Below are 25,978 nucleotides of genomic sequence, written 5' to 3'. Positions count from 1 at the left end.
ACAAATTTTTTAATCTTAGTGTTCACCGTGAAAGAAGAATATCATAAACCAGAATAAAATGTTTGCTTCAATCACTTATAGTCCAGTGTTAAAACAAAAACAATGGTTGCTTCAATTTTTCATATTAAAAGAGTCTTGTAGGTTGCAAATAAAATCGAGGTAGAAGTTTTTTTTTATCAGTCCATCCACAATTTTCCAAGCTAAATATATTATTAGGATAGCTAATTATAAATATACTAACCAATTCAAATAAAAGTAAAATAAACTTGGGGTAGCCTAAGCTATATCATAAAAACTCATAGCTTCGCATTTGAGTACATGTTAGAAATGTTTTCATTTAACTTTGTGATACCAACGAGTATCCAAAGATATCTACTTATGTGATCCAAGAATGATTCATTATACAAGGATCTTTTGCCTTATTGACAATGTCTTGAATCAAAGAGGAAAATGAAGGAAAATATCTACGAAAATCTAAAAATAAGAAGAAAACATATAAGATGGAATGAGATTAGAAATGTGAAGAACGATTGTCTCATTCTTTAAAGAATGATAAGATTTTAGGAAGAACCGCCACAAGAGTAAGGATACTCTAGATAAAGATCTAGAAGTGGTTCATGGAAGATTTTGAGAAGCAACACTAGCTCTCACTTCAATCAAAGATTGAATTTCTAATTTCATTCAAAGCAGATAATGTACTACAAAAAAGTCTTGTATAGGCTTCAACAAAGTCAAGGCTAATAAGAAACATGCTCATGAAAGCTCATGAAAAGCTAAAAGTCAAAGGGGATTAGAAACATGCTCCAAAATAAACCTACACAACTACAAGTGTTTCACCTATTTACTAACAAATTTGAAACAAACAGAAAACATAAAACTCTATATTTCCTCATATTGTATCAAATCTTCATTCCTTGAGAAGTCTTGAGGTTCACATCATTCCCTCCCTCTTAAAAGAAATTTCTCCTCAAATTTAATGTGGAGGCAACCTACATGAAGACAACAGAGTAAGTCAAGGATGACACTAATAAAAAAAAAACCTCCACAGGATCAAATGGAAATTGAGATAAGACATCAAATATAACAAGTAGATGGACCGATGATCTCCTTTTATCAACAATATTCTAACACATTCATAACCAAGGTAAATAATTTGAAAGTTCACATGTATTTCTATATTCATCATTGTAAAACAGGGCTTAGGGACAAGATAAATGTTTTTTACGATGAAAGGTTCCAACAAAAGTGGAGTACCTTCATTTTTTTCATCGTGATAACCAATTGAAAGATAACTTTGAAATAAAATTCCCTTTTCAACATGCATATCAAATTTTCTATGAACCACATTAGCATCAAAACATACATTACATATGCCAAAGAAGTCATTCAACTTGTGGTTCACAAAGACAGAACAATCATGAGAGTATAAGGAAAACATTTTTTCCAAGTTAAAATTGAGCCCCCTGATAATAGATAGGGGGATTGATTCTCATGATTAGTCGGTCTTTGAACCGAATACCGAATTTCGAAAAAAAGAAAGACAAGCATTTTTGCAAATATAACAGGGATAGGAGTAGACTTAGAATTTTGGACACAGCAAAAAATAAAATTACAAGAGTTAATAAAAAAGATAATAACGAAATGTTATATTTTGAAAAAGAAAATCGATACAATTTTTATAACGGAATTTAAAAAAAAAAAAAAAAATCTCAGTGCACATACAAAGACTTATGAGACCTGTGTAAAAGAAGAAAAACTTAAAAGGTCTATTTGACACAAACAAATAACTTAAATTTTACATTTGCAATTTTGCATATAAAATATGCATAGATAAGTATGGAGATAGAATTAGAGAACAATGTAATAATAAATAACTTTCACCTCTTTCTGAGTCACATTACTCCTCCATTATTGTCTCTGACTTCTCCAGCAAGAAAAAGCACAAGCATGACTAAAATAAGATAACCAGCCCAGAGAGACATAAACAAGGCACCATTGATGCTAAAGGAGTAGTATATGACATTGACCATTGATGCTTTAATCAGCCACTTGAATAAGCCATAGGCAAAATTAAGACATAATATTCCGAGAATGGGCACAAGAATGGCCCAAGACTTAATCAATTGAACTATGGAGACCATAGTAGTTAATAGCGGATAGCGGCGCGTAGCGGCCGACCCCAAAAATGCTATAGCGGGATAGCGCCTAGCGCTATGACCGCTATTTCATATAACTTTTTGGACAAATTATATAAATAATACTATAAACTTCTATCAAAAAAAAATAAATACTACTATAAATTATAAACAAACATATATCACTTGTAACTTCTGAGTTGTCCCAACTGAGTTGTAACCAAGTCTGCCACTTCATTACATTCACAAAGTGTCTCAATGCATTTATGCAAACCTCTCAGCAATTTGGGATCTGTCTCAGTTTCTGGTTTGCTATAAAAGTATTTAGGATTGATTGAACACCAGAAGCTGGGATCCTTCCAGTGATTAAATTGCCAAACAATGTCGAGATTATCACCGGTCCACTTATGTCTTTGAGCACATGAGTCAACAGACACAGAGTTTGATTGAACACCAGAAGCGGAAGCTGCCATGACTGTGTTGTCCACAAAAACAACAAAAATAAGGAAACAGAGAGCAGAATAGAGGATGAACAAAACAGAGGATGCTTTTTAGGGTACAGATCTGATGCTTTTGAGAGAAGATTTAATGAAGAGAGGAAGTTTTTTGAGAGAGCAGATGCGTACAGATCTGAAAGGCGCCGTAAAGAATGAAAGAAGGAAGAGAGAAACTGAAGTTATTAATTAGGGTTTGACGAAAATGACAAAAAATACCCTTGTTTTTTATTTAAAACCAAGGAGAATCTTGTATTTTCACGTAAAATGAAATAGCGGTGCAAGAGTGCAAAACCGCTATGCAGTGTTGCGGCGCTATTGCGCCGCTATCTCATAACGCTACGCCATGGCTTATTGCATAGCGGTCCTAGACCGCACCGCACCGCGCGGCCGCTATTGGCCGCTATAGCGCCGCTATTAACTACTATGATGGAGACAATTGCGTAGACAAAGGTCACTAGGAACAAGACATTCCACAAAATTGCCGGTAAGAGCTGAAAACAGGCCTCCCCAAAGCTTAATACTACAGTCTCTTTTTGATAAGGATGATGCAAAACATACATCAGTGTAAATTGAGCGAGGGATGAATAAATTGCCGCCGCCTGCCAAAGTTCCTTGCTGTGCCACATTTTTGGTTTCTCTGAACATTTTAGAGAAACGTCATATTAGTTGTATATTTTATTTGTAGGCATTATTACAAAATGGAAAAATGTATCAACATTAGATAAAAACAATCACGAATGAATAAATTATTTCTTCTTTGACCTACCATATCTTATACCTAAAAAATAAGCAACAAGTAGCATATCACAAGTTCTTAAAAGCAGGAGTTCTCTTTGAGGGATACAAGTTGAGCAGCAGTATAGGCAATTTTGTACAGATTAGAATGCATTTCAATTATAGAGGGTATTTCATATATTTGTTTCATAGGGAAGAGAGAATCTTATTGGAGATGGAAATCTCAAGGAGATGTGAATTATGCAGGGTAAGAAAATCATCTTACAAAATACGACCATATGAATGAAAAAGTGTGGGATAAATGGTACTAGATTTTCACTTTTAATTATAGTCAACTGGTATATGTGCTCAAATAGACAAATAAACTCAAGTAATGAATGTCCTATGGATTATTACAAGTTAACATTTAAATAGACTAATACACAACTGGTGTATGTGCTCAAATACACCTGTTTACCGAGCCAAATAGTTAAATGGATTCCAAAATCATTCATAAAAAGGGCATGGGGACTTGGCCATCAACCCTTTGGATTCATCTACAACTTTTAAAGTCACAACTACGCAATTATTGAATATGCGATCCTTCTTGGATTTCCAAATCACTCAAATTACCGAAAGTCAAAATTAATTTCAATCCATCACTCAGCTTCTTACTGCTGCCAGACCCATATAAAAAAGCAAAAGACACAATGGCGGGGTGACAAAGATCACACCAGGACACCGCACACCAAATGACGGATGCAAAAACTCAGTGTTAAAATAGATGGACAGAATTTTCTAGTACCCATCCACACAGAATGCAGTCCAACATATCTGATTGAGGGATAACCCCGCTGTTGGACAGATTCATCATGTTTGGAATGCGATCAAGAAGTAAATGCCAAGAGAACGCACAGACTTTTGAAGGTTCCTTGCTCTTCCATAACTGATTGAAAATATATGCTTCCGAAGCCAACCTCTCTGACAGGATGAAATGGATTTTAGCTGGGAAAGTATGAGTTGATTTGACCAAAAACACACCACCATTTTATGGCACCCAACCCCAACTGTCTTCTTCCTCCAAAACAAAGAATTCCCTACGCCAAACCAAAGGTCAATGCCTTTGGCTTGCCTACCCTCTCATCTCGAACCACACTATCCTTTCGCTCCCATATACTAAACAAACGAGGAAACCGCACACAAAGTGGTTTATTTTCTAACCAAGTATCCTTCCTAAAACTAGTCAACCTTCCAATATTCCAAACAAAAATAATGCTTGAAATGCATCACCGTTAACCTAGTCGACCCTTCCATCCGCCCATTTTCGCAGCTTAGAGCCTTGATCAAATTGATCTTCTCCTATGCTTAACACAAGCATGAAAATACCCTGTATTCACATCCCCTTTCCTTCAACCATTTATGTTTCTTCTTATATGAAAGCATTATCCTAAATGAAGTGTAGCTATGGAAGTTTTTACTAACTTTTTTATAGTTCTTAAAATTATTATATTCAATGAAGGTTACTTCAATTGGTAAAGAGTTGGCTCATACTCCACAAGGACTTTTGGGTTCAACTCTCGCTGTCGACATAAGGACCTCTTTAAGGTCTCGTTCCTCGTGAGCCCATAAACAAACAATGTAAAAACATCAAAACATGTATCAGCAACAATCCTTTACTAAACAGAAGGAAAAAAAAAACCTAAGTATGCCCTAATTAGAAAATTGGTTTTCAAAAATCAAAAGAAGAACACCAACTTTGAATTAATAACATTTGGTAATGTTTAACAAATCAAATGACAATGTAAATTCGGAAAGTATGGTACCTTATGTTGTCGCACGAGATAGCGTCATAGCGATGCGAGAGGTCACTGACACTGAAGCATGAGTGTTAGGAGTAGGATCTTGGAGCGAGAGGGACAGTGAGAGAATATGAGAGCATAAACCGCTTTTATATTTTGGAAAATGATTTAATTTTAAATAAAATTAGTTAATAAATCAAAAGTAATTAATATTTTGTGTGAGGACTATAACACAACAATCGACAATAACATCGTTCTCAAACAAACAAAAAGACAAAAAAGACGGTGGTAATAATAGAAATATCTTATTTATAAAAGTTCTTAAGTTTCTTAGACAACTTTTTGGAGCCAAAAAAGTTGTTGCACATTTCCTTCCTAATTTTTTGGAGTTTCTTTATATTTTTAGAAAATGATCGCCTATCTTATTAATAATCTTATTTATCTTATTTATAAAAGGTCTTAAGTCTCTTAGACAACTTTTTGGAGCCAAAATTTGAGGTTAATATTGTCATTTTAATATTGACATCTCATTATTATTATTATTTAATATATATTTAAGTAATTGAAGAAACTTTCGCTAAATTTAATATTGACATCTCATTATTATTATTATTTAATATATATTTAAGCAATTGAACAAACTTTTGCTAAATTTGTGCCATAAACTACTAAATACGTTTTTTTTTCTTCCATAATCTTAGTTTGTTTTTTTTTTGTTTTTTATTTCTTTCATAATTTTATTTTGTTTTTCTTTCACATAATTATTTAACAATATATATTTAAGCAATTGAACAAACTTTTGTTAAATTTGTGCCATACACCACTAAGTACGTTTTTTTTTCTTCCATAATCTTAGTTTGTTATTTTTGTTTTTTTTCCTTTCATAATCTTATTTTATTTTTTGTTTGATGGACATCATAGTTTGTTTTCTATTTTCTCTATTTTTTTGGTAGTGCTGTTTTTTGTTTTCTATTTTTCTTTCCACTAAGTACGTTTTTTTTTCTTCCATAATCTTAGTTTGTTATTTTTGTTTTTTTTCCTTTCACAATCTTATTTTGTTTTTTGTTTGATGGACATCATAGTTTGTTTTCTATTTTCTCTATTTTTTTGGTAGTGCTGTTTTCTCTATTTATTTGGCAATATAAACACCAATCCCATATGTTTTTTTTGTTTTTGTTAACTATATTCTTTAAATTATAGACCTATTATATTCTTTATACTTTACAGTGCATTTTCCGTTCTCTTATTTTTTTAGCACATGTTTGTATTTTTAAATTATTGAATGGAAAACATTATTGATGTGTTCTATTTCAATTATACAGTGATATACACAATTGAGTTTCAGAAACGTGGATTGCCTCATGCACACATCTTAATTTTCCTACATCCTCAATTTAAACATCCAAATCCTGATGGCATTGACAAGATAATATATGTTGAACTACCTGATGAACAAGTTGAACCTGAGCTATTTAAAATTGTTTCCAGTTTTATGATCCATGGTCCTTGCGGAATACAAAACAAGAATTCTCCATGTATTGATGATAATGGGAAGTGCACGAAATTTTTTCCGAATTTGTTTTGCGATAAAACCACAGTCGATGCAGATGGATATCCTGTGTATAGAAGGAGGGATGATGGCAGGGTTATTAAAAAAGGTAATGCTTTCGTTCATAATTGATTCGTTGTCCCATACAATAAACATCTTTTGATGAAATACAATGCTCACATAAATGTTGAGTGGTGTAACCAATCCCGTTCCATAAAATACCTGTTCAAGTATATCAACAAAGGACATGACCGTATAACAGCTTCATTCTATAAAGGATCTCCTGATCAAGAACATAATGGGTTGGTTGACGAAATCAATTTATATTATGATTGCAGATATTTGTCATCGTGTGAGGCATCATGGATATTATTTGCTTTTCACATTAGTTACAGAGAACCATCAGTTGAAAGATTGCCTTTCCATTTGGAAAATGAACATTATGTTACCTTTTATGATCATGAGAGAATTGATAATGTTCTAGATAAAGAAAACTCAAAAAATTCCAAATTTTTGGCATGGATGGATGCCAATAAAAAATATCCTATGGCAAGAGAACTTACATATAATGAATTTCCTTCCAAATTTGTATGGAATGAAAAGAAAAAACATTGGAACCCAAGAAAAAGAGGATTTAAAATAGGAAGAATATATTTTGTTCATCCTGGTAGTGGTCAATTATATTACTTGAGGACTTTGTTGAATTATTGTAAAGGTCCTACTTCTTTTGAAGATATAAAGACCGTTAACAATGTTGTCCTGAAGTCATTTAAGGATGCTTGCTATGCAAGGGGCTTATAAATGATGACAAAGATCATGTTGATGTAATTAAAGAAGCAGCTCAGTGGGGCACAGGTAGTTGATGTTTGCTAGAGGTATTTAAGTGATGACATTTTATATAGGCAACGAAGGCACCTGAAAATTCCAGGTATATTCAATTCTCATTATTTCTTTTGCTTCATTATTTATAATATTGAATTTTACTATTATCATATTTAACTTATGTTTTCACTCTATATAACATATTTGGTTTTGACTGAAGATGAATTGAAAAATTTAACTTTGGTGGAGATAGAAAAATTGTTGCGGAGAAGGAACAAAAGTCTAAAAAAAATTGAAACCATGCCTCAAGTGAAAATGCCTTTGAATCCTGAATCTTACAATCAACTTATTTCTCACAAGCTTAATTATAATCATTGTGATCTAATTCTGGAGCACAAAAAATTAACTTCCACAATGACTGAAGAACAAAGGAGCATATACGACACAATCATGAGTTCTGTGGATGCGAACAGCGGTGGTTTTTTCTTCATTGATGGGTATGGCGGAACCGGTAAAACCTTCATTTGGAAAGTGATATCTGCAGAAATTAGATCGAGAGGAGAAATTGTTTTGACGATAGCATCAAGTGGGATAGCAGCATTACTTATTCCAGGTGGCAGGACAGCACATTCTAGATTTGGCATACCCATACAAATATTCGAGAATTCAACTTGCCCTATCAAGCCAGAGGATCCTTTAGCGCAACTAATCGTTGAGTCAAAACTTATTATTTGGGATGAAGCTCTGATGCTTCATAGGCATTGCTTTGAAGCAGTTGATAAGACTTTTAGGGATATACTTCGTGTCTCTGATCCTAGAAGTGCGGATATTCCTTTTGGAGGAAAAGTGATCGTCTTGGGTGGTGATTTCAGGCAAATTCTTCCGGTCATTCCAAGAGCACCAAGACATGATGTTGTTGATGCTAGCATTAATTCATCGCGCCTTTGGAAACATTGTCGAGTCTTAAAATTGACCAAAAACATGAGGCTTCAAACTGGATCTTCATGTTCTGATGTCAATGAACTCAAAGAGTTCTCTGACTGGATTTTAAATGTTGGAGATGGAAACATTGGAGACAACAATGATGGGGAAGCTGAAATTGAAATACCAGATGACATGTTGATCAAGAACTCAGGTGACCCAATTTCTTCAATTGTTAATAGCACATATCCATCACTTTTGGAGAATATGAGTGATATTTCATTTTTTCAAGATAGGGCAATTTTAGCACCTACCAATGATATTGTTGATTTACTGAACAATTACATTTTATCGATGATTCCTGGTGAGAAAAGAACATACTTAAGTGTTGATAGTCCGTCTACACAGGATGAAAATATTAATGGTCCTGATCAGATTCGCACTCCAAAAATTTTGAACACCGTCAAATCTTCATGTTTGCCAAACCATGAGTTAAATCTCAAGGTTGGAGTTCTAATTATGTTATTGAGAAATATTGATCAACCGTTAGGATTATGCAATGGTACGCGCCTTATAATTACGCAAATGGGGAATTTCGTACTTGAGGCAAAGATAATATCAGGAAACAGTATTGGACAAAAGGTATATATCCCAAGATTGACTTTGTCTCCATCTCCATCTGATACTAAACTTTCTTTCACGTTTCAACGTAAACAGTTTCCTATTATGGTCTCATTTGCAATGAATGACTATCAATAAGAGTCAAGGACAGTCTCTTAAAAATGTTGGAATATATCTTCCAAAACTCATATTTTCACACGGACAGTTATATGTTGCTCTTTCACGCGTTACTTCAGGTGCTGGGCTGAAGATGTTGATTTGCGATGACGAAGGACGCGTCTCCAACAAAACTAATAATGTTGTCTACAAAGAAGTCTTTCAGAATTTAAGATAGGTAATTTACACATATACATATTCGTATATATTTTCTATTTGTTTATTGTTGCGTGCATCTAGCTATGTTTTTCAAAGCACTTTTATTTAATAATGCCTTTCTTTCGAACTATATATATATATATATATATATATATATATATGTGTGTGTGTGTGTGTGTGTGTGTGTGTGTGTGTGTGTGTGTGTGTGTGTGTGTGTGTGTGTGTGTAAGAAATAATATTTAGAATTTTGTTGTTGACAAAAAAGTCAAAACTTATCAACTAAATTTGTTTCACAAATTAACAATATGTTATGCATTTTTCTTAAACTTTTTTATATGGTTATGTAATTTGTATTTCTCTTTATACCTTATGCCATTTAAAATAATCGTGTATAATCATACAAATTTATTTTATTTCATGCTAGGTTGATCATCATCTTTATGATGAATTTTTAATTTGGAATCAGCAAAAGTCATGGACACTAAACTGAGTTTTACCGATTCAATTGTTGAGAATTGATACGACTTTATTATCCACAAATTTGTATATTATTACTCAAGACAAACTTATATTAGTAGTTGCATTTGGTTATTTTTATTTGTTTATCCAATGTGATAACGAGAATTCTAAATTACTTCAAGTTTTTATTGGTTTTATTTTGGACACGTTAATTCATGCTCACTTACAACTATTATTGTTTCATTTACTATTACTTTATTTATTAATCAATGTCATATCTAACTTCCCGTGCATCGCACGGGTCTAAATACTAGTAAATGTAAGTAATATTGATAATATTATATAAGTTCCATTTTTGATTGTTCAAAAAAAAGTAATATTGATAATAAAGAAAGCGACAATTAGTCAATTAGATATATGATATATCCTAAATAGAAAACATCATTACATATACTAAAATTCTGACTATTACTTAGTTAAAGTTTAACTCCATCCATTTCTATTATTCCCCTTTTTAATTTCTGCTTCAATATTACTCCAAAATTCTGACTATATTGCTTGTTTATGTATTTATTTGGATTTAATGCTTGTTATATTAATCAATATTAGTAGTGCTCGTGCGCTTAGCTCAGTTAGTAGTAGTTAAGGATTTACTTGTTGATTATGTTAAATTCATTGTTGAAGCTGCAGCTGTTGTTATTGTGTCCTTCATAAGTTTCTTAATCTTTTTGCTTACAAACTATTGGGAACGGATTTTAATCTTGGTGTTCACAGGGTTTTAATGAAATGCCGTTTCTGCCCTTTGTTCTCAAGTGGATTTAGAATTTACTGCGCCCTTTGTTCTCAAGTGGATTTAGAATTTACTGCGCCCTTTGTGTAAAACCGGATTTTAAATATGGAAAATGCTAGATATCAACAATGGATTTTCTTGATGGATTCAAGAATGACATGGTAGAATAATCACCCTTAGATTTCAATCTTATTTATTAAAGTTTCATAAAAAAAAAATACATAACACCCACCACCCCAATGATTTCAATCTTATTTATTAAAATTTCAGGACAATTTCTTGATAAAATCTTTCTTGATATATAGTATTGCTCTTTAAATATTTATCAACCCTTTGGTAAAAGAAGAATATTATGAACCAGAATAAAATATTTGCTTGAACTACTTATGTTCCGGTAGGAAAAAAAATAATGTTTGCTTCAATTTTTCATTCTAAATGAGTCTTTTCTAGCTAGCAAATGAAATGGAGTCAATATATCACTCCTCTTATAAAAAAATATAAGAGCCTATTCAAATAAAAAGAATCAAAATTGGGGTAGCCTAACTGCCTAAGCTATATCATACAAACTCATAGATTCCCATTTGAGTATATGTTAGAAATCTTTTCTTTTAACTTTGTGATACCAAGAGTATCCAAAGATATCTACTTATGTGATCCAAGAAGGATTCATTATACAAGGATTTTTCACCTTATTGTAAATGTGATCAGAGGCTAATAATGCTCAAACCTACAGGGGTAATATACATGCTCCAAAATAAACCTGCACAACTACAAGTGTTTCACCTATTTACTAACAAATTTGAAACAAACAGAAATCTTAAAATTCTATATTTCCTCATATTGATTCAAATCTTCAGTCCTTGAGAAGCCTTGAGGTTCACATCATTCCCTCCCTCTTAAAAGAAATTTTTCCTCAAATTTAGTGTGGAGGCAACCTACATGAAGACAACAGAGTAAGTCAAGGATGACACTAATTAAACAAAAAAACTCCACAGGATCAAGTGGAAATTGAGATAAAACACCAAATGTAACAAGTAGGTGGATCAATGATCTCCTTTTTATCAACAATGTTTTAACACATACATACATAAGCAAGGTAAGGAATTTGAAAGTTCACCTGTATTTCTTTCTATATTCATCGTTGTTAAACTGGGATTAGTGACAAGATAAATGATCTTTTATGATGAAAGGTTCCAACAAAAGTGGAGTGCCTTCATTTTTTTTTCATCGTGATAACCAATCAAAAGATCACTTTGAAATAAAATTACCTTTTCAACACGCATATCAAATTTTCTATGAACCGCATTAGCATCAAAGCATACATTACTTATTCTGAAGAAGTCATTCAACTTGTGGTTCACAAGGACATAACAATCAAGAGAGTATAAGGAAAGCATTTCGACAAACATTTTTTTCAAGCTATAATTGAGCCCCCCCGCTAATGGACGGTGGGATTGATCCTCCGCATTAGTCGGTCTTTGGGAATTTAAATATAACAGAATTGATACAAAGACAATTGATATTTAAATATAACAGAATTTAAATATAACAGAATTGATACTTTGAAAAAGAAAATTGATACAATTTTTATAACAGAATTTAAATATAAAAAAAAAAAACTCAGTGCACGTACAAAGACTCATGAGAGCTGTGTGAAAGAAGAAAAATAACTTAAGATCTATTTGACTCAAACAAATAACTTAAGTTCTACATATGCAATTTTGCATATAAAATATGCATAGATATGTAAGGAGATAGAATTAGAGAACAATGTAATAATAAATAACTTTCACCTCATTCTGAGTCACATTACTCCTCGTCTACTTTCTCTTTGACATATCCTCCAAGAAAAAGCACAAGCATGTACAAAATAAGATAACCAAGAACCCAGAGAGACATAAACAAGGCACCATTGATTCTAACGGAGTAGCATAGGACATTGAACATTGTTGCATTAATCAGCCACTTGAATAAGCCATAGACAAAATTAAGACATAGCATTCCAAGAATGGGCACACGAAAGGCCCAAGACTGAGTCGATCGAACTATGGAGACAAATGCGTAGACAAAGGACACTACGAACATGACATTCCACAAAATTTCCGGTAAGAACTGAAAACAGGCCCGCTCAAAGCTTAGTAGTACAGTCTCTTTTTGGTAAAGATGACCCAAAATGGACATCAGTTGTACTTGACCTATAGGGTAAACAATTGCCCTCGCCAGCCAATATTCCTTGGTTTGCCGCATTTTTTGTTTGCCTGTACATTTTAGAGAAATGTCATATTATTTGTATTTTTTATTTGTCAACATCATTATAGAATGGAAAAATGTATCAAGATTAGATAATTAAAGAATGGAAAAATGAATCTAAGATTAGATAAAAAAAGAATCACAAAAGAATCAACATTATTATATACCTAAAAAATAAGCAACAAGTAGTAGATCATAGGTTCGTAAAAGCAATCATTCTCTCTGAGGGATAAAAGTTAAGCAACAGTATAGGAAATTTTGTACAGATTAGAATACATTTCAATTATAGAGGTCATAGGTAAGAGAGGAACATAACGGAGATAGAAATTTCAAGGAGATATGAAGTATGCAGGGTAAAAAAATCATCGTACAAAATATGACCATATGAATGAAAAGGAGTGGGATAAATGGTACTAGATTTTCACTTTTAATCATAGTCAAGTAGTATATGTGCTCAAATAGACAAATACACACAAGCAATGAATGTCGTATTGATTATTAGTACATGTTAACATGGTAATTGGTATTTCCGGACATTTGAAACATTGCACAGATCCTTTAATATAATCTTGAACTTAATTATTAATGTTTCCTCTTATTTTTTTGGAAATGGAATCTTTTATAGAATAATCGCCAAGCCCAACACAAGTTGAATCCAGTTTGGGTCCAAAATATACAGGAGACCAGCAGTAGCAGAGGGGTGAAACAAAACACAAGGTAAAACAACACATCCGAAAACCTTACACCTCAAATAAAAAAAGGAGCCTAAAAAGCAAAAACTATTGCTGTCCTGTTACAACAAAACTGTGCCAACAGTACACATAGTGCTGCTCCAAACACAGACCCGAACACCCTTGAAAGACAGGGTACTGGCTCAAAACTGTGATGAAAAAATTGCTGTTGCACTGCAGCATTGCCTTCACACCAAAGCACCTGGTGACCGAGCCAAACAGTTAAATGGTCCCAAAAACCATTCATACAAAGGGAAAGGGGTCTTGGCCATCCTCACTAAATACCAACGCCACACCAACCCATTAGATTCATCTACGACTTCTAAAGCTGAAACTACGTGATTATTGAAAATGTTTTCCTTCTTGACCTTCCAAATCACCTAAATTACTACCGAATGGCAAACAAATTTCAATCCTTCCCTCACCTTCTTACTGCTGCCAGACCCAGATAAAAACCCAAAAGAAACAAACAAGTCTGTCGGGGTGACAATGACGACACCTAGCCACCAAATGACGGATGCAAAAACTCAAGTCTAAAAATAGATAGACAGAACTTTCTGGTACCCATCCATACAGAAAGCAGTCCAACAAATCTAATTGAGGGATAATCCCTCTGCGGGACAGATTCATCCTTGTTGGTATGCGATCAAGAAGCAACTGTCAAGAGAACGCACAGACTTTTGAAGGTGCCATGCTCTTCCATAACTGATTTGACCGAAAACACACCACCTTTTTTCTGGCACCCAACTATCTTCTTACTGTTTCCACCCTAACCTACTCTGACCCTTCTACTCACCCTATTTTCGCACCTTAGGCCTTTGATCGAATTGAACTTCCCCTATTCTTAACGAAAACACACTTCCTTGAAACATTTATGTTTGTTTCTTATATCCTCAATGAAATGTAGCTATGGAAGTTTAACTGGTGAGCCCCAGAACCAAATTCGAATCGCCTACACTAACATTAGACTCCTTGAATCAAAATCAGATTGAAAAAAAATATGAAAATCAATTTTACATGCACAGTTACACATGTATCGGCAACAATTCTTTACTAGGTTTTCAATTTTCAAATTGGAAAATAGCACAGCAACTTACAATTTAACAACATAAAGAAACATAGCGACGCGAGAGGAGCGAGAGGGAAACTGTGTCTGTGTCTGTGTCTGTCAAAGAGTATATAAAAAGGTTTTATAAAAATTTAAACTAATCATTATTTAAAATTTATTAATTTAAATTTATTAATTGAATGAAGGTAAAATTTAGATTTTTGCTTATAATAGTGATTGGAGGGTGTTTTTTTTTAGGTAAAACGTAACATTTGTTGTTATGTAAACGTGAGCATATATTTATTATCAGCCTTTAAAATCTGAACTTTAATTAAACGTAACATGTTTTTCTTAAAAGTAGTTATTTATTATAAGGATAAAAATGAATTTTAGTTAAAGTAATGAGGGTAAAAATGAGACAAAAGATGAAAAGCTATAAACTCAAACGCTACTTGAAATAACGCTTAAAATAATAACTTAAAAGTTAATAAAATAAGTTATAAGCTCATGATGATATGTCAGTTACCAAAGAAAACTTTTTTAGTCGTATGAGCTTTTAAGCTATAAACTATAAGTTCGTTTTTTAGTCTTACCACAGAGACTCTAAATATGTTTCATAATTCTTAATTCTTCGGCACTTTAATTGTCCCAAAAAAAAAAATCCTTCATCACTTTTGATTACGTTTGTTGTCATGTGATGTGATTAATATTTCGAATAGCATCCACCAATACTCTTTTCTCACCTCTTAGAATCGTCATTCATTTTCCTCAAAAAAAAAATCGCCATTCATTTATAACACACTCCTTCAACACACTCCAATTATAATCAGCCACATCATCCACTTTTTAAATTCTTTAACTGGCTACCGGTTTGATTGATAGTGTAACCATTTATTTTATTTACTCCTTATTATTATTAAATTAAAGGCTTAATAGCAGTTTTAGCCCCCTAACTTTTCCAAAGTTGCAATTTTGGCCCCCTAAGAAAAGAAAACTACAAAACCTCCCCCAAAGTTTTGCATCTGTGGCAGTTTTGTCCTCAAGGCCAATTTTGACTCGACCTACGCTGACGTGGCACCCTAAGTGAGGTGCCACGTGTTATTTTTTTATTTTTTATTTTGTCTTGGGGGGCCAAAACTGCTACAGTTGCAAAACTTAGGGGACGGTTTTGTAGTTTTTTTTCTTAGGGGGCCAAAATCGCAGCTTCGTGAAAGTTAGGGGGCGAAAACTGCTATTAAGCCTAAATTAAATGGTCTTTAACTTTTGCTATTCTTGTGCAATTTCAAGCGCCCAACATCCATAATGTCTTCAGCTTTGATTTGAGGATTTAACAGTCCAACAAACTCTAACCCAAAACAAAATTTGGTTAAGAAATCTAAACACGTTCCAGAACATATTGTTTTACTCTGGATTCAAAAATTGTAGTGAATAAAAAATTGAATTCAGAACATTGTAGAAAAAGGGATTAAACAACATAAAACAGAATTCCACAAGTGAAGCAATTGTTGATGAAAGCTTTCCTTCATCATACCCAGATTAAAAAAAAAAAAAAACCTCATTTACACAATAGAATCTAAATCAAAAAGAATTTAGAATTCCGATTCAAACAAGCAACACGAGTGTTATTGGGAGAGGCAATGCCAGATGATAGTAACAGATAAGAAGCAGACATCGAGTTTGTGAATAGAGCTCAACCCACAATATTCCAGATTAAGAGATGTTGGTTTACTTTTTAAAGAATGTTGCACTTAAATTAAAAAAATGGGGAATTAGTCACTTTAATCCCTGAATGGGAAATGAGTAGTCAATTTAGTCTCTGAATGCAAACAAATTGCAAAATAGTCCCTGAACGTAGACTTTGTTGGTCAATTTCAGGGACTAAAGTGACTAAAGGAGTCTACATTCAGGGACTAAATTGACTAACAGAGTCTACATCCAGGGACTATTTTGCAATTTATCTGTATTCATGGACTAAAGTGACGACTCATTTCCTATTCCGAGACTAAAGTGACTAATCTCCCTTAAAAAAATAAAATAAAAATTGTTTCTCAACCTATAGAACCGGTCATTAGGTAAAAGAATGGAAATAGTGGATGATGTGGCTAATTATCATTGGAGTGTGTTATATGAGTGTGTTAGGGAGCGTGTCCTTAGCATTTCTTATATTAGTTGTGGAATTAAGTTAGTGAATGGTAAGGAACATAGGGACCAAAGCTTATTCTTCGTCTGATTATTTTCTTCTGTATCCCATTTTGGGAACATTGTTGTATATGATAACACGGTTGTTTTTAAGGTGGAGTGATAAAATGGAGAAATTTTTCATATTTTTTAAAAGAGGAATTTTGTTGAGATTGATAAATTAATGTTTATGATAAATATATTTTTTTATTTAAAAACATTATAAAAATATATTGAATGTGACAAGTTCTATAAACACTTTGAAACCTTCTAAAATCATCATCCAATATAATGTTTAAGTTCTAAATTAACATGATTTATATTATGAAGAAAAATGAGTTGTCAAAGCTCTTATGTCCCCTTTTAAAGTATGTCCTCTTTCAAAGTCTTCTTTTTCTTCTTTTTTTGAGAGACGGTCTTCTATTTCTTAGACCCACTCCTTCCTTCTTTTTTTTTTTCCAAAGTCCTCCCTAACTTTCCATCTCGCAAACAAAATCTTAGATGAATCATTTTTGTTATCTTGAAATCAATTTTTTTACCTTAAATACCAACAAAAATGCAAAATAAATCCATGATAAAATCGATCTTGTGCTCAATTTCATGGAACCACACCAAACTAGTTTTAGACAAAAATGTTGAACTACAAAAAAAGTAATAATATGTATGAACTTTTTCCCCATGAATAAGAAAGATTCTAAAAAGATAAAAAGCAATACATTCACCTTACGGACTCCTGTATTTTTCTTCGACATCTCCATGAAGCAAAAATCATAAGCATGATCACACCATGGTAAAGCAAGATAAAACCAAGAACTCCAAGAGACGCAAACAAGATACCATTCAATCTAAAAGAGTAGCAGAGGACATTGAACCTTGATTCTTCAACCACCCACTTCAATAAACCATATATATGATTTAGACATAGCATTGAGATGATAGGCACGCGAAAGACCCAAGACTGAACCGATGACATTATATAGACAAGTGCATAGACAAAATTCACAATGAACACGGAGTTCCACAGAATTGGCGGAAAAAGTAGAGTAAAGGCTTGCCCAGAACTTAGTGGTACAGTCTCAAAGTTTCGAAAAGCATGATCCTCAAAAAGCACCATTCTTACTTGATATAAACATGAAAAAATTGCCAATTCCAAACAATATTTCTTGGGAAAAATTTCTGATGAAAAAAACTTGATAATTTCTTCCACGGGGAAACACTTTCGCAAAGTCCTTTCGCTCCAATCATGCCACATTCCTGGTTTGCCTATACATTTTAGAGAAACTTATATATTGAAAATCACTTATTAAGCATATTAGTTGGCTAAAAACAATATGAAAGACAAGTGACCAATGTGATTTTTTATGGTTGGCTAAAATCACTTATATATTATAAAGAAATATGTTAAAACTGGTGTTATTATGGTTGATGTGATTTTTTACAATTAAAAGTCAATGTAATGAGACTAAAATTGCATGATTTCTTAAATGATCCTAATTCATATAGGGACCTTGTAAACCCCATTTATATAATCCTTACTACTTTAGTCAATACTTATGACAAATTCACCTAAATTTTATATAAAACTAGTACATTACATACTTTGTGATAAAATATAAAAATTCTAAACAAAGCAAAAGAAACCAAGTTGCATGACTTACTTTGCTAGAGTCTTTTGTTGATTCCTTTTCATTGAGGAGAATGAATTTTTCCTCCTCGTAACCCATTGTGACCCACTCTTCTTTGTCTTTCTCATCATCATATATGTCGATCTTATGGCAATATGAAGTATCCATTTTTATTTATTTTTTACCTGACAAAGATTTGCATAAAATTAGCAGCCATTCCATTTCAATTGGATTAAAATTATAAAATCACTTTACAAACCATAAAACAGAAAACTAGATCAGGACAAAGGGGTTAAGCCCATAATCCCTAATCATGAACCTTTAATCTATTGATGAACCGAATTGGATTTCCTGCCAAAACAACATGACGTTGTAAATTGTATTAGATTAGGACCATCCATTCTTAAATCAGTGAGATCATTTTACTGCATATAACTGTGTTTAAAATCTACTCATCCGATCTTGAATCAACGGTTGAGATTCATTACAGGGTAAAACTTTGTCGGTTCATCAATGAACATATATGTGTAAGATAAATAGGTATAGTCCATTAGGTTTAATATATTCTCTTGTAATCTTTTGTAAACTAATGTCATTGTTATCGTATTGGAACCCTAGCCATCTCCTCTGTCATTCTATTAAAACCCTAGCGTAGAAACTACAAACAGAAAATAAAAAAAAAATTAAAAAAAAAAGGATTACATGAAAACCAGGTAACTACACCAATAAAAGAACGTGTACCGATTCTGCCAAAAAGAAAGCAACGCCTCTGTGAAGTTTGTTTAGGAATATGGTGTACCGACTCTGCAAACGTTTTTCTCTATGCTTTTGAAGTCTCTTACTTATAACGACGATGTGTTTTTTAATAGAAATAATGCAGTTTCAATTATGGAAACAATTTTTCTACATAATCACTCATTAATGGAGTATTGATTAGCCCTTTCAAAAAAAAAAATTGAGTATTGATTAGGGTAAACTCTAAAATTTTATGGTGAAGGTTATGGAACAATGTCTAAAAAGTTATAATATAGGGTTATAACAATGTCTAAAGAATCTCAAATTAGATGGTTATAATATATGTTTTTATTTTACATATCATTTTTCAGACTTCGAGCATATTACAAGGTCAATTGGAATAACTAACCCATTTGAAAATTTTCGATTCCACCTAAGGTGCAACATTTCCTTTGGATTTACATGCACAATGCGATTCCAACTAACAAACTTCGACATCAACGGAACTTAACAACTTCTTTTATCTAAAGGAGTACTTCGCTGCTTTAGGAATTGTACTCCATCAAACGAAGTTTGGTAGCAAATACGTAGTGTTAATTATTCACATTTCTTCAACTTCACAACCTTGAAAACGTGGTTAAAAACTATGTCTATTGGATATAGGCAATGGAAAACCCAAAATGTCCTTTATTTTATATACATCATAACTTCTATTGAATATCCATGAAAGTAGTGATATTTCTAGTGACATTGGTATAAGTGGTCTGCTTTATGAAAACAAAAGATATTGGATAACTATTTAACTTCAACTCATTATTTGCAAGACTATAATTCATTCTGAAGCATTTTAACAAACACCTGTTGGGTTCTTCTGAATGCTTTCAAATACTCTGAACCATCTTAAATTCCATTTCTTCTAGTTTCTGTGATTATTACATTCTTCATGGCGTTTCGATTTTTGCAATTCGTGCTTCACTTCTCAAAACCCAAACACCCTCTTCCCAAATTACATCAACGTTTCTCATCGCTACAAAATTCTTCAAACCTTGATGAACGCCTCATTCTCCATCAAATCTCTCAACTTTTACCAATTCCCACTTCCAAAACCTCAGAATCACAATCAGAATCCAAATCCGTTGATGGGTTTTTGTCCCCTGAAGATAAACTACGTGGTATCTTTCTTCAAAAACTAAAGGGTAAGGCTGCAATTGAACAAGCTTTATCCAATGTGTGTATTGATGTAAATGTTGATATTATTGGTAAAGTATTGAACTTTGGGAATTTGGGTGGTGAAGCAATGGTTATGTTTTTTAATTGGGCACTTAAACAACCAATGGTGCCTAGGGATGTTGGTAGTTACCATGTCATTGTTAAGGCACTAGGAAGAAGGAAATTTTTCATTTTTATGATGCAGGTTTTAGATGAGATGAGATTGAATGGTGTGAAAGCTGATTTGTTAATGTTATCTATTGTTATTGATAGTTTTGTCAATGCCGGTCATGTGTCAAAAGCAATTCAGTTGTTTGGGAATTTGGATGATCTCGGGTTGTGTCGTGATACCGACGCTTTGAATGTGCTTTTGTCGTGCCTTTGTCAACGTTGTCATGTCGGTGCTGCAGCTTCGGTTTTTAATTCAATGAAAGGGAAGGTGAGTTTTAATGTTGACACATATAATGTTGTTGTTGGTGGTTGGTCTAAGTTGGGTAGGGTGAATGAGATTGAGAAAGTTATGAAGGAAATGGAAGTTGAGGGGCTTTCTCATGATTTCAATACGATGGCTTTCTTTCTTGAGGGTTTGGGTAGAGCAGGTAGAATGAATGAGGCTGTTGAGGTTTTCGGTAGTATGAAGGAGAAAGACACTGCTATCTATAATGCAATGATTTTTAATTTCATTTCGATTGGAGATTTTGATGGGTGTATGAAGTATTATAATGGGATGTTGAGTGATAATTGTGAACCTAACATTCATACATATTCTAGAATGATTACTGCTTTTCTCAGGACCAGGAAAGTGGCCGATGCACTTTTGATGTTTGATGAGATGTTAAGGCAAGGAGTTGTGCCTCCTACTGGGACTATAACCTCCTTCATCAAACAGTTATGCAGCTATGGTCCACCATATGCAGCTATGATGATCTACAAGAAGACAAGAAAATTGGAGTGTAAGATATCAATGGAAGCTTATAAGATATTGCTTATGCGTCTTTCTAAGTTTGGTAAATGTGGAACATTGTTAAGTGTATGGCAGGAGATGCAAGAATGTGGGTATAGTTCAGATGTTGAAGTTTACGAGTACATCATAAGTGGCCTTTACAACATAGGACAACTTGAAAATGCTGTTCTTGTCATGGAGGAGGCTTTGCGCAAAGGGTTCTGTCCCAGCAGGCTTGTATACAGTAAACTGAGTAACAAGCTGCTTGCTTCAAACCTAACAGAGAGGGCTTACAGGCTGTTTTTGAAGATTAAACATACCCGTTCACTAAAAAACGCGAGAAGTTATTGGCGCGATAAAGGTTGGCACTTTTGAGCAGACATCATAACTGGTAGCTCTTGAAGTAGATCATGCCATTTGATTTTCACATATCTGGTCTTTAGCTACTTCCTCGCAACATTACGGATCTAGTATGTCCTTACACTGAATTTTTTAACTATATAAGTTAACTTAAATTATTTACCGTTCCTTTTCTAGATTTGCGATTTGGCTTTCTATGAATTTCAGTTTTTAATATAGCTGTCTTTTGGGTGAATAAATGTTATAGTGTAGTCTTGGACATTTTTTCTTTACATTTTAATTGTATCCATACGAAATTGGTAACGTATTTCTATTTGCAATATGGGAATCCTTCTTAGGAGTTAGGACATGGGAGCAAGCAACATAAACTTATTACAGAGGACTTCGCCTCCGCAAATGTCACATGACTTCATTAACCAAAGTACTTTGGCTATTTTTCCAAGTCATGCCTTTGTAAATATTCTTTAATGCCTTTCTTAGTTACAAGAAGCTTGTAGAAATTTAAAGTTGGTTTTTCTGTGGATTTAGGAAGGAAACTTCAAATTTCACTGAACTTTTGTTTTTTGTTTTTTTTTTTAAAGAACTTAACTTTTGTTGAATAGGTAGGTTTGAAGATATTTTTGCACTCAAAAGTTTTTCTATTTTTTATTTTATTTATATAAATAAATTTCTGCTATCTTCTTTGTAAAGGCTATCATCACTATTAAATAACTTGGTGTTGGATAACTTTATTCTGCTGCTGTGGTCCATTATGTTAATGTAAAGGTGCCACTTCTGTGTTTCTTTTCCTATCTTTTTGCACTTCCGGGCTAGTTATTATCTTTCTGGGTTTAGCATACCTGTTTATTGAAAGTTGAAACACATAGGTAGGTTGCCATGGAAGTACCGTCTGTTATAGGATTATAGGATTAAGTGATTAACCCTAATTGCGCGTTGCAGCTTGAGTTTTGAGACAGTGATTTTTTGGTACTAAATGTCTATAAGTATCCATAAATATCTATTATCTGCATATGCATGGTATTTGCATATTACTGGATTTCAAATGGAGTCCCTTAGGGATCACGGCATATATCCTGTTCTTGACACCCTTTTCCAGTTTATTGACTATTTAATTATCTATTTTCATTTTGACTAAAGAAATGAGTACCAATATGTCATACATAGTTCTACTGACTATAATTAATTGGAGATTTAGTGTTGCTTGCTGGTTGGATTTTTTTTTGTTGCTGAGTTGAGATTCGACTGCTAAACTGAGTTTGTTTAATTTTTTGCTGGTGTGTTGGGGATGGCGAGCCTTGCTCATTTAAATTAATTTTAACATTCAAGTATTTCATGAAAAGTTGTTGCAGCTTCAGAGTATATACTGATCAATTTTGATACATATTAATGATCTTTGTCTCTCTTGATGTTTTATTATATAATTATAATTCATTTGAAACAGAATGGCAGCTAATTTTAGGCAAATTCATGACAGGATTCCAACAAGATGGATACCATGCAAGCTTCCATAAGCAAGATTTCTGACATGATCTCAAATCTTCAGCACAAAAACATTGAAACCGTAACAGATCTTGGATCAGCAGTCAAGAAGAACGACACACTTACAAACTCGGATCGAGATTCAGATGATGATCAAGAACAGACCCGTTCTTGGATGAAAAAGCTGGTTTTACACCTACCTTCAAAGGCACGGATCCAATAGGGTTGCTGGCTCTCACTGACAAATTATTCGCTGTGCAGAAAGTCGAACCTTCAAAGCTGAAGGCTGGCTGACGCGGAGGAAGAAACACTGTAAGAATTAGAGCAAGCTGACGACGGAAAAGAAGAAATCACAGGTGGGATTTTTTGTTGTCAAAAATTATGAAACTTTAGTAGATTGCAACCTTGAGGACAAGATTGTTTTGAGGAGGGGTGTTTTGTTAGGACTTAGAATAAAAGGAGTTTGTTAGAATTAGAGTTAAGAGGTTAGTATAGCTGTTGAGTTTGTTAGGCTTTCTGTTTGTATTTCAGTTGTTAGACCTAGGATTATTAATATGATGGACTGGTCTTAGGGGAGGGGCAATCATTTTATGAAAGTTGTAAACTAGAGAATGCTCTAGTGATCTAGTGAAGGGAGAGTGCTCCCTTGGGGTAACTTGAATGCAAGGTTATCATCATGTTCATTCCTATTATTTCCAAAGTTCCATTCCAGGTCACAAAGTCAGTCATGCAACTTGATCTGTTTTGTTTGCTTATTTGGAAAGAAAAGTTATCATAACTCCTTATTTTAAGAAACAAAATACAGATGGCATATATTCTGGAAAATAACTTGATATATTAAATTAAAGTTATTGGCTTATATGACCTTATGAAATCGCACTGCAATGAGCTTGTTTCTACCATTGTGGATTTTTATTGATGCTTAAAATCTGCTGCTACACGATTTTGCGTTTTTTAAATGTTAATGGGTCATCAACATCGGATGCAATTATGGATTTTCTCTGCTTGAAGCAAATATAGCTTATTCACTGTATCTGGTCACCATTGTGAGAAACTATTTCTCTGTCGTTATAAATTTTACCATCATTTAGTTTACTGTGGCTTTGATCTACAAAGACTCCTTAGTTTGGTGAGTTGTGAGGAAGGTATCATGGAGTCTACACTATATATGGAAGGAATGGTTTAGTGCATGCTGATGGAAGAACCATTGTGGTAAACTGCTCAGATTTAGGCTTATAATGTCTGACACTAGAATTTGAATATTTTTTAATGCTGAATTTAGAATTAGTAATTTCAAATGGGATACTTGGGGTAATAGTTAGACTGTTGGTCGTGAGATTAGGAGGTCATAAGTTTGAAATGGGTTGTAGAATCAGCCTCTTGCATATTATAAGGTAGGGTTACCAACAATAGACTCGCAATGGGTTCAACTCTTTCCTGAACTCTGCCACAGCAGGATTTTTTTAGCACCAAATCGTTCTCAATGTCAGTCATTGTAGTACATGATTTCTTTATAGCTTAATTTTGGAACTATAATCACAGAATTGTAATGCACTCAGTCTGGAGAGAAGCTATCTTGTCGTTTTGAGAGAATTGCGGCCTTGGGACAGGGGGTTGCACTTGCAGATCCTCTAAGATTTGCCATCTATTCTGTAATCAGGGGCCTTCACTAGATACTCTAATGGAATACATGTTCCTATCAACTGGTATTAGAGCTCCGATCTTGGAGCGGTGAGATTGCATCTTGAAAATGATTAAGTTTACAACATTTATCAGAAAGGAGGCATTTTGGTGGCTTATCAATGATATCAATATTGTGAGACCATCAGAGTACTTGAAGAGAAGCAGTCATAGGTTGTGATGGCACTAAGAGGGGTAGGTCTCAGATGGTGGTTTTCTTTAAGAAAGTGATGCTCAAGTAGTTTCAGCGGGAATTTGATCCACATATTCTAGTCTGGGTTGAATATGAGGACTTCTAAGTGGAGCATGAAGGGGGCTTGCTTTAATGTGGTGTCATTTTGCTATATATGATGTGTTTGATGTTAAAACGATTTGTTTGTCAAGTTACACAGAACTTAAGAATAGAATTTGAGTTCAATGGTTGTGCGACTTTTTCAATTGCTACCAACCACTGAGGGTAGTGCAAAGCTTAGAGATGAAACTGTGGTTCGAAGATCCCTATTTATTTGCTGACTGCAGAAGTTGCAAACCATGAACATGTGACTGGTAGAAGTTTCTTTCCACCAGTGCAAGACAATGATCCAACTTATCACCTTGAAGACAAGGTGAAACTTCGGGGAGGGAGAGGGGAGGGTTATTAGGAAAAACATTGGGGTTAGTGTCAAAACACAGACTCTATTTAGTAGATCATTTAAAGGTCATAAATGCAAATCTGTAACAAAAGTGGATGGGATGGTGAATGAATGTTTGTCCAATGGTATAAACATTTTTAATGATAAAGGACCAAGTTGACACAAAAAATATAAAAGACTACATTTGATACAAGATATTAAGCTTAGAGTTTGATATGATATACTTGTATTGATTAGGTCAAGAAAATGCGCCAAATGATCCTGATGCAACAAAGAAATTGAAGGAATGTGGTGAAACTGAAATTTGATTGAAGAAGCAATTTCTGTATCAGGACCTTAAGCGTCCAATAGCCGAATCCTTAGATTTCCGTTCAATAGGGACTATTTTAAATATGTTACTTATGCTATCTTTGTTTTATCAATTTTGTGCTGTATTATTATTATTATTATCTCATGATGCAGTCATGATATGTCTTGACTAATTGT

At 33.5% G+C, this 25,978-nt stretch overlaps 1 protein-coding gene, 2 long non-coding RNA genes and 1 pseudogene across 4 annotated transcripts; 2 read left to right on the top strand and 2 right to left on the bottom strand.

Moving 5' to 3' along the window:
• Positions 1 to 651: 651 nt before the first annotated feature.
• On the bottom strand, positions 652 to 2,138 carry LOC146951189 (uncharacterized). The gene is made up of 2 exons (XR_015027819.1): positions 1,882 to 2,138; positions 652 to 989 (listed from the first exon to the last, which is right to left on the bottom strand). It is a non-coding gene; the product is annotated as an uncharacterized LOC146951189 (long non-coding RNA).
• Positions 2,139 to 6,123: 3,985 nt separating this feature from the next.
• LOC146951188 (uncharacterized) lies at positions 6,124 to 9,392 on the top strand (annotated as a pseudogene).
• A 1,810-nt stretch (positions 9,393 to 11,202) lies between these two features.
• LOC146951187 (uncharacterized) lies at positions 11,203 to 14,347 on the bottom strand. The gene is made up of 3 exons (XR_015027818.1): positions 14,333 to 14,347; positions 12,416 to 12,880; positions 11,203 to 11,557 (listed from the first exon to the last, which is right to left on the bottom strand). It is a non-coding gene; the product is annotated as an uncharacterized LOC146951187 (long non-coding RNA).
• Positions 14,348 to 19,802: 5,455 nt separating this feature from the next.
• On the top strand, positions 19,803 to 23,867 carry LOC146951186 (pentatricopeptide repeat-containing protein At5g15010, mitochondrial-like). Of its 2 annotated transcripts, none has more exons than XM_085747154.1 (2): positions 19,803 to 21,811; positions 23,176 to 23,867. In XM_085747154.1, the coding sequence occupies exon 1, from the start codon at positions 20,133 to 20,135 to the stop codon at positions 21,714 to 21,716; it is 1,584 nt and encodes a 527-aa protein (XP_085603280.1). In that variant the 5' UTR covers positions 19,803 to 20,132; the 3' UTR covers positions 21,717 to 21,811; positions 23,176 to 23,867. The 2 variants fall into 2 exon arrangements, with proteins under 2 accessions (XP_085603280.1, XP_085603281.1); XM_085747155.1 differs by having other exon boundaries at positions 19,961 to 21,811; positions 23,143 to 23,867.
• Positions 23,868 to 25,978: the final 2,111 nt, after the last annotated feature.

The sequence above is a fragment of the Medicago sativa genome, chromosome 2, assembly GCF_051527215.1.
Source record: "Medicago sativa cultivar Bolivia chromosome 2, Bolivia_mono, whole genome shotgun sequence".
In the NCBI taxonomy this organism is placed as follows: Eukaryota; Viridiplantae; Streptophyta; class Magnoliopsida; order Fabales; family Fabaceae; genus Medicago; species Medicago sativa.
This window is presented reverse-complemented; position numbering and strand designations above follow the sequence as displayed.